General features: G+C 37.7%; 2 protein-coding genes across 2 annotated transcripts in view; both read left to right on the top strand.

Moving 5' to 3' along the window:
- Window positions 96-6,798, top strand: LOC109841276 (myosin-binding protein 7-like). The gene is made up of 2 exons (XM_020410194.1): window positions 96-256; window positions 6,114-6,798. Exon 2 carries the CDS (start codon window positions 6,145-6,147, stop codon window positions 6,796-6,798), a length of 654 nt encoding a protein of 217 aa, XP_020265783.1. The 5' UTR covers window positions 96-256; window positions 6,114-6,144.
- The window catches only part of LOC109841277, a 4,969-nt gene continuing 1,471 nt past the window's right edge, over window positions 6,802-10,299 (top strand). Inside the window, exon 1 of the mRNA XM_020410195.1 lies at window positions 6,802-7,279. Within this exon, the coding sequence (XP_020265784.1) occupies window positions 6,860-7,279 (420 nt within the window). The 5' untranslated portion in view covers window positions 6,802-6,859. The remainder of the gene's footprint in view (window positions 7,280-10,299) is intronic.

Genomic DNA, 10,299 nt, shown 5'->3' with positions numbered 1-10,299 from the left:
ATGTATCAAAGGGGAGATGATTCTGTCATCATCCCATAAATAGCAAAGAAGAAAATAAAAAAGGGAGGGAGTCCCTTCACGAGTACAGCAGAGAGACAGAGAGGAGGAGATCGATGCATTGGATTCCTTTAGCCGCTCCTCATTTTAGGTCCCAGATTTCATCAAATCATTCAATTTGATCACATTCTTCGAAAAAGAAAGGAAGAGAAAAAGAGGATAAAGATCATCTTGAAAATTTGGGCGATTCGACAATTGGGTATGTGCTGTTTCCTCTAAAGATTGGATTTTTAGGCCATTGATTAGTTTTTTGGATCCGGGTCGTCGTTAATTCATGTGTTTTCAGCCTAGAATTGCCATTTTCCCTACAATCAGAATTGGATTTTCCCCTAAAATCAGGGCTTTTTAATCTCCTTATTTTGTTACCCTGTTTCGAAATCCTACCCGATTTGATTACTGGCTTATTAAAAACTATTTTTTTTGTTAAAAGATTGCTTTTTCATGACAGAATATTTTTTCCCGAATTTGGCCATTTTATCTTTGTTCTTGGGGAGTTAATGAATTTATGAAATTTCTGCATACAGTATTGACGAGGTGAAACTAGTGCGTGGTAAATTGACATTTTGTCAAGCTGTGTGCTTATGTGGTTTAATGTAGGTGTTTAAGCTTCTCGGCAATTTTAAACGAATGGGGCTTATATTCCCTTCTGTTAATATCTCAATGCGCCTGCCTTTTGTGTTCATGTGCAATTTGAACTGAAATATTTACATTAAGTTAGGTTCTCTGCCTCTTTAAATATGCCAAGCCTTCACTTGTACAGTAGCTTTAAATTAGAAGCTCAAAGCCAAAACAAATGATGGCAAAATCGAGAGTGGGGCATTCGATCATACATCTCAAGCTGTGTTGTGCGCAGCGGAATCCGAAAAGAAACACAGCCAAACTGAGATAGAATCACAATCAATAGGTAAAACAAGAACCAAACAATGCAAGACATAGATTTTATGTGGTTCGGCAAGTTGCCTACGTCCACGGGGCAATGAGGGGATGAATTTTACTATTAGAGAGAGAGATTACAAATTCACTCAAAATTCACAAATTAATCTCTCAAACAAAGCTCTCAAATCTCTCAAATACACAGCTCAAAAGTCTCTCTTCTGTGTTTTTTAGAGATAGAAACCCTAAACAATTCGTGTTTGTATTTATATCAAACACCAATCCCAAACAGGTCAGGAAACCAAGCCTAGGCCCATACCCAAGTCGCGGTCGACCGCCATTGACCTCGCGGTCAACCGACCAGAGGACCGAAAACTCAGTCTGGCAATTACAGGGTTTGCGGTCGACCGGGCTTAGCATCACGGTCGACCGGGCTTAGCATCACGGTCGACCGGGTCTAGCATCACGGTCGATCGGCCAGAGATCCAAAAATGCACCCTATAATGTACACGTTTCCGGTCGACCAGGCCAAGCCCCACGGTCGACCGGACAACACTCAAGTGCATGTCTGCTTCGTTTTTCCTGAACTTCATCGCCGTCAGCGCCGTTTCTACAATTCTCCACATCGACGAAGTTTCCTCAAAAATGAGCCAACCCCACTACCAACCAAACATCCAACTTGTTGCGTCCAGTATGAAGTGGAATCAATCCACGACAATGGACTCAATCCACAACAAGTCGGGAACCAAATGAGAATGCGAACAATCTCCATCATGTCGGTATCAACTTATCAAACTGGCTTCATCAAACCGACTGTCTACGTATCCTCTTGCCCAAGGAATTAAGCCTCACGTAGTTCATCCAAATGGCCTCCAAAGGCCCTCAACAACGAAGAATGTTCAACAACTCCAAACAATGACCAAATTTCACTCCGGTCAAGGTTTTAAATATCGGATATCGGGGAAATATCGGATGACCAAAATTCATATCGGATTGCGGATATCGGGGAAATATCGGGGATATGTGGTAAATATTGGAATATCATAATGAATGCTTGCATACATAGTATAATACATTAAAATGTAATCTCGACATATGTAATGAAATTTAAGCATACAAAATATGAATAATATATGTTTAGGATCACTAATCAACCTTCTAAAACAAACAAAAGTGCAAAGCAACGTTTAAATATTCGATCTGCTTTTTTAGGGTAAAATATCATTTGATATAATGGGGAAATCTTGATATCTCGCCCAAAAATTCCAAACACGGTATATTATTTTACAACAAGCTATATAAAAAGATATATTGGTCCACATATCGGCTAATATATTGGTCATATCGGAGATTTATCACTCAAAATAGCCAAAAAGTGATAAAGGATATTTAAAGACCATATCGGTTGCGGCAAGCCCTGTAAAAGAATATATCGGGGGATATATCGGGCCATGTTAGGGATATTTAAAACAATAGCTAATGTTTTAAATGTCGGATGTCGGATTCATGTCGGTCGGCCAAAATTCATGTCGGATAGCGGAAATCGGGGATATATCGGGGGACATGAAAAAATATCGGATTATCATATCGGATAGGTTGATATAATATCATAAATGGAATCTTCACATACTTGATAATTATATTGTCTAAAAATATGAAAAAGTACATAACTTATTAATGTTAGGATCACTAACCAATTGTAGACACCTGATTTCCGAGTCGGGTTTTTCAAACTTGACCCAATAAGCTTAAAACCATTTTTTCTGAAATTTGGTCGATATTTCTTGGCCGCAATGGCGCCCGACATACCCGATATTTTTCGACATGTCCCCGACATGACCTCAGAAACGCAATACGCATTGAAATGAAGGATATCGTGACGGCTAGAGTATAAAACCGTCATATCGGCCCTCATGTCGGACATGGCGGCCGATATTTAAAACACTGCTTATTACCAGTGTGTTCTAATCTCGTATGTCATAAACTGGTAGTATCCTCCTCTATGGTAATCGAAGCTGTCAGACCCTCTGTTACTGTCTTTACCTTCAAATAGTAAAGATTATTTTCCTTGACACCTCTCATCACCACCATGGACCCCTTGGTGACCTTCAAAGTTGCATTCTCTAAGATCCTCCTATAACCTGATGCTTCTAAAGTTCCAAGTGAAATGTATTCTTCATCAATTGAGGAACGAATCTCACTTCCTTCAGCTCCCTAATCACCCTGTCACACATCTTGATTCAGACTATTCTAATACCACAAATAGGGCATACATGATCATTATCCATGAGCACGATATCCCCTCTTTCTAACTCTTCAAAGCTGGAGAACCAATCCCTTCTAGGACATATAGTATGTAACATCCAAATCCAATATCCACTCCGTAGAGTCGGCATAACAAACTGACAGTAATGTTGGGCATGAGTAGCCCAAAAAATCTGAATGTGAATTGTCGTCACTAGCTTTGTCAACATTCACCTCTGAAGCTTGTACAGCTTTTTCTTATTCTTCCCGGCTCGATCTTTTAACTTTGTGCATTCATTCTTCCAATGTCCATCTTCTTTGTAAAAAGCACATTGATTCCTACCAACACTTGTATGACCACCTCTATGCTTCGACTTTGAGCGGTTAAATGGACGGCGGTTTGGACTATAGCCTCTCACTGCCAATGCATCTCCTGATACCTTCTCGGAGGGTTCAGTATCACTCTTCCTCAACTCAGAATTCATCAATGCTGAGGTCACCTCTTTGTAGCTGACAGTGGTTCTACCATTGATCATCGTGAGAACGAAATTATCATAATCCTCTTCTGGCAATGAACATAGTAACATCGCCTTGCCTTCATCCTCTATCATGATATCCACGTTTGTCATATCCGATAGTAATTTTGTGAAGTTATTAACATGCTCTTTAATGGAAACTCCCATCTTCATCTAGAATTGGTAAAACCTTTTTTTCAAGTGAAGTTGATTCTCAATACTCTTCGTAGGATACTTCTCATTGAGTGTTTCCCACAATCGTTTTACCGATGTCTCGTTCATCACATCATAGATCAAATCCGGCGTCAAGTATGACCTAATAATCCCACATGCTCTACTGTTAACTTTCTTCCAAACCTTCTCCTCCATATCAGCGAGTTTCTCTTGTAATTCAAGTGCCTCCTTCAAATATTAGGCATCCAACGTATCCATCACTTGACACCTCCACAAACCGAAGTTTATCTTGCCATCAAACTTCTGAACATCAATTTTAGTGTTGTTGATGCTTAAACCATGTATCGCCTTCGAAAGAGACGATCCTGATGTACTTGTTTCACCCATGTTGATAACCTGATCTCTTCAAACTAGAAACCTGTAGAGAATCCTCCAAAACGAGCCCCAAGCCAAACTCGAAGCTCTGATACCACTTGTTGTGCGCAATAGAATCAAAGAGAAACACAACCAAACTGAGATAGAATCACAACCAATAGGTAAAACAAGAACCAAACAATGCAAGACACAGATTTTACGTGGTTCGGCAAGTTGCTTATGTCCACGAGGCAAGAAGGGGATGGATTTTACTATTAGAGAGAGTACAAATAGAGATTACAAATTCACTCAAAACTCACAAATTAGGATGGATTTTACTATTAGAGAGAGTACAAATAGAGATTACAAATTCACTCAAAACTCACAAATTAATCTCTCAAACAAAGCTCTCTCAAAACTCACAAATTAATCTCTCAAACAAAGCTCTCAAATCTCTCACCAAATCTCCCAAATACACAGCTTAAAAGTCTCTATTCTGTGTTTTTTTAGAGATAGAAACCCTAAACAAATCGTGTTTGTATTTATATCAAACATCAATCCCAAACAGATCAGGAAATCAAGCCCAGGCCCATACCCGAGTCGTGGTCGACCGTCATTGATCTCGCGGTCGACCGACCAGAGGGCTGAAAACTCAGCCTGGCAATTACAGGGTTTACGGTCGACCGGGCCTAGCCTCGCGGTCGACTGGCCAGAGATCCAAAAATGCACCCTGTAGTGTGCACGTTTCCGGTCGACCGGGCCAAGCCCCGCGGTCGACCGGACAGCACCCAAGTGCCTGTCAGTTTTGTTTTTCCTGAACTTCATTGCCGTCGTCGCCGTTTCTATAAGCTGGATTTTTCATCAAAAGTTACTAATGCCAGCAAGAAGTTTGTTGCATTACCTGATACACAGTAAATCTCGTAACTAGACAGTATGAATGACGTAATCGTGTACGACAATGGAACATATTTTTCTTTTGTACATGTATCACGTCAATCCTCATGAAATGGGAGTGATCGCATGTTTGTTTTCCTTCTCAAATTTGGAGTTTCGTTTCATCACCTTGATAGAAACATTTGATAAATTTTACGCTCAATAACTTTGTATCGTGAAGGTGTCTGGTCAAATGTCAATAAGTAAAGAATGCTTTAGGGCCTATGCATCTAATGCTTTCATTAGTTTCCATTTCATTTCGGATGCAACTTATGCACCGTTTGCTTCATTTTATAGGACCTTGTTACACTATCCTTATTAACGTTTCCCTCTGTCATGTAATATATTTGTTCATATTTTCTGGGGAAGTAATATATTCGTTCATAAGGTCCTTCAGATGGTAAATTTAGGGAAGTTCACAAACTACCATAGACTTTGGGAGTTTTGCGCAAAACCATTATAAACTTTTTTCACTAAAGTACCACGTCATGATAAGTTTGTCACGTGCTTCACGCTTGACATGTTTTGAACAATTCTTCTTCTGTATTTATGTCTTCTGTATTACCCACACCCCTTCTATTTTCAGGGGTAGTTAAGGCTTTTTATCCTGATAGTTAGCGTATTAGGGACAATTTTCAATAGTTCATGATATTTCTGCAAATTTGAAAGTTCATTGTAAATTTTGTTATTAAATAATGTCTATGATAGTTTTGTACAAAACCCTCCAAGGTTCATGGTACATTTGTGAAATTTACCCTAAACTTAACCCAGGAAATATTGTAAAATTTTTACAATTTGTTCTGTGAGACAGAAGCAGCTAGTTGCTGACTTGTGCTGCATGGACTCCTAAGAACTGATCCCGTGGTCACCAGACTTTCAATTGAAATGTCAACAGCTATAGAAACTTGGCAAACTCTATTCTGCTCATTTGAAACAACTATTTACCATATGGTTCTTATGCAGATCCTAAGACTGTTGTACTTCTTCAACAACTATGGCAGAAGACGAGATCGCCACTTTGAAAGAAGCGCTTAGCAACCAGCTTCTATTTATAAAAAGGCTTCAGGCTGAACTAGATGACGAAAGAGAAGCTTCAGCCTCTGGAGCAGATGAAGCTCTGACCATGATACTTCGTCTGCAGAAAGAGAAGGCTGAAGAGAAGATGGAAGCATGCCAGTACAAGCAAATGGCTGAGTCAAAGATGAGCCATGCTGAGGAATCTCTGGCAATGCTTGAACAAGTCATTTGTCAGAAAGATATAGAGATTGCATCACTCAAACATCAAGTTCAATCATATATGCAAATGTTAGTAAGGGGTGGTGTTAATAATGCTGAAATTATGAAACTAAGTGAGAGCCGGTGGTCAAGAACTAGTTCTTTTTTGGAGAGAACGAGCTCTTGTGTTCAGGTCAGAAGGCAGACTTCAATGCCCTCGATCCGATTCAAACAGCTGTGTACTGAGGTCGCTATTAAAGATGGAGGTGGTTCTTTAACTCCTACAATACAATGGAGGGGATTTGGTGACAATAAGAACCAGCTTTTGGAGCACCAAACACAGTGCACTTCTGAAATTTCTTCTGTTAAAGAATTTGAAACCGTTTTAGCAAATAATCAATTTAATAGTGCTGAAGAAGAATCCTCGCCTTAGTTCATGTCCATGTCTAGAAACTGAATCAACTGGGGATATTCAATACGTCAGCACTCAACGTATGTTTGAAATCCCTAAAGCTGATAATGGATTCATTCTTCGTAAATCATCAAAGACTCGTCGTGAAGTAGAACAGATGATGACAATCCCTGAATCAATGCCCGAAGAAGCTCCAACCAACTCATTAGGAGATGATGATTTTTCAAATAAGGATGAATTGTCTGCACTAAAGAAAGGGGCTTCCTTAGATTTTCAACCAAACTTTGCTTTTCAAAATGATGTTGAACAGATAAAATGTCAAGTTCAGCAGCTTGTGGATGATGTAAGGATCATGAAGGAGGAGGACTTAAAGAAAGGCAAGGAACAGCTCAAGTTATTGCAAAAGATATATGAGCAGATCAAACCAGTTCAATCACAAATAAAAAATTCGAAATCGAAGAAATCCTCACAAGATGAAATTTTGATCATCTCCCTTACAGAGGTATGTTTCATTGATCTGATAAGTTATACAATTCTATTATGATACTTGGAAAGGTTTCAATAGGCGATCTATTATAGATCTCCTGAACTTCTATGCCAACTTGAGGTGATAATGAGTTTTACCTATTCATTATTATATAGGATAGTTAAGCTAGTTATATATAGGGCTTTCCATCCGGGCCGGGCAAAACCGAAGCCCAGACCTGGGCCCGGGCACCGAAGCCCGGGCTGGGTCCGGCCCGGCCCGGTTTTTTTGTTTTTTTTAATTTTTAAAAATTTTTTAATAATCCTCATAAATCATAAAATATACATAAAAATTACAGAAAATGACATAAATTTTTTAATAACTTGAAATGACATAAATTACAAGTACAAAAAATTATAAAAATGAAAGATGATAAAAATAACTTCTTTATTAATAATCAGTAAATCCTTTACAAGTATAAATTTATTTCGGAATTTGTCGCATCACAATAGATGAGTACATCCCAACTAGGTTGGCACCTGCTCACCTATATCATTATCATTTGTAACTTTTTCTGAAATAATTCATTACAAATTTAAAGGTAAGAAATAAAAATTATAATTTGATGAATATTATCTAATCTTTATACCTATCTGCTAGTCCCAAATCTTCAAATTTATCTTCAATTATAGTCATCTGACCGATGTCTTGCGTTCGCTTCTCGTACCTCCAGCAATCTTGTAAGCACATCACCGCTTGTACAGTAAACGGATCTAAGCATGTCTTGTGATCGTCGATCAAACGTCCTGCTGTGCTGAAGACGGATTCCGAAACTACCGTCGAAACATGCACTGTTAGTAAGTCACGAACCATGGTGGAAAGTATAGGATATAAAACTGATTCATATACTCTCCACCATTGCAAAATATCTAGTATTTTCTTGACATTTAACTAAGGAAGCAAATAAATATTCATCTATTTCAGAAATATCTAATGCTGATCCAAGTTCAGATCCACCAGTTAGTTTAGCTACCATTGTATACCTATCAAAACTTACATTTTTACCTTGGTTTGTGCTCGAAGGCGCCGAAGCTGTAGACTGTTGTGCAGCTACACCATATCTAGTTGCATACTCATCATATAATGTTTGAAAATAATTTCTAATAGCTAAATGATGAGAAGTAACAGTAAGGGTGGATCCATCATCTAAGTCTATAATTTGTCCATCATACAATGATTGTAACAAACTTTGAAGGTCAATATCATTCAAACATGGATCAATAAGAACCCCAAACCAAAAATATGAGGAATATGTCTAAAATACTTATTAAATTTGCTCTCCATTTAAAAAATTATAGCTCCAAAAGTATCATCCATACGATATTTGGTAAATTTTTTTTGAATATTTAAAATTAGTAAAGCAGCTAAATCAATTGTTGGATAATAACAACCAGATAATAACATTATAGTATCATAAAAGACTTGTAACATCTCATTTAAATTATATATAATTATCCATTCATCTTCAGTTATTCCATAAGTACTACCAGAACTAGAACTAGAAGCATAAAAATTTATAAAATCATTTATAATTTCTTTATATTCTATTGCTACACTTAACATTGCATAGGTGGAATTCCACCTATGGTCAACATCTTTTGGAATTAGTTTAGGCTTATAATTTTTTATTTTACAACATTATTTCTATCTTTTAATTCTTATTTCAGAAGCATCATGCATATTAGCAACTGTTCTAATATTTTCTATTATGGGTTTAATTTCAGAAAATACACTTTAAACAATTAAATTTAAAATATGACAGATACATCTAACATGAAAAAGTCCACCATGACATGGTAATGACAGAGTTGTTTTGATAAAATCAACAGCTACATTGTTATTACTTGCATTATCTAGTGAAAGAGAATATTCTTTGATCAATTTCTAGTTTCATAAGTTCTTCAATTATTAAATTTACAATATTAATACCAGTATGTGACTCTTCAATTACAATAAAAAAAATAACTCTTTTAAATATTTACCAATTTTTATCAATCCAGTGTGCTGTGATACATAAACAACCAGTTTGCACTCTAGATGTCCAAATATCAGAAGTTAAAGAAAATTTACAGTTTAAATTTTTAAAATAAGAAATTATTTTTCATTGTTCCTCCTGATAATATTTTAAAATATCACGTTGACAGGTTTGGCGAGAAAATTTTGTAAATGCGGGATAAAAATCATCTCTAAACAAATCTTCAAATTCATCATCTTCTACTAATTTAAAAGAAAGGTTTTTAAGAACGATAAACCTGATTACGCATTTTCTGGCTCGGACAGCGTCATAATTCTAACTACCGAGACTACCAGAAGAGGAGGATTAGGAAATTATAAATTGTCGGATATCACCTTGAGGATTCTGGCCTTTGTTGTGTTTTTCTATATGACGTTTGAGGTGGTTGGTGCCACTTGATGAACTTGGAAAGTCTGGTCGCACAACGTACATTTAGCCTTCTGGGTGATGATCCTACCGTGTTTATCCTTGGTGACGTCTATCTTCTTAAAAAAATTCCACACATCGGATCTCGACCTTTTAGGAGCTCTTGGTGCAGATTCGTCGCCATCAGATTCAGGATTAACACCGGTAGGAGAAAGAGTTGTTGTAGGAGGACTTATTTCTGGATCGGTAGGAGATAGGTTTTGCGCTTCATAATCAGATCTAGAAGCCATTTGATGGAAATATTTAAAAATATAAGAGATTATAAGAGAGTATTAGAGAGAAGTAGATGAGTTTTGGTGTGAGGAGATGAAGTAAAAACCCCCCTCTATTTATATGGGCAAATGACCAAAAAACCCTTATATTCTAGCCGTTTTTTATCGTTTTTATGGGCAAAATGGTCAAAACACACGTTTTGGTCGTTATGGTCCGGCCCGGCCCGGTCAAAATGATCAGTTTTTTGACCGTTTTGGCCGGGTCGGGCAGGGCTGCCCTGCTCGGCCCGGCCCGGTCAATTCTGCCCAACGATCACCTCTCTGGTGACCGTTGGTGCCGGGCC

This window comes from Asparagus officinalis, chromosome 5, assembly GCF_001876935.1.
Source record: "Asparagus officinalis chromosome 5, Aspof.V1, whole genome shotgun sequence".
Classification (NCBI taxonomy): Eukaryota; Viridiplantae; Streptophyta; class Magnoliopsida; order Asparagales; family Asparagaceae; genus Asparagus; species Asparagus officinalis.
The sequence above is the reverse complement of the archived record's forward strand: the minus strand, read 5'-3'. Positions and strand labels throughout refer to the sequence as shown.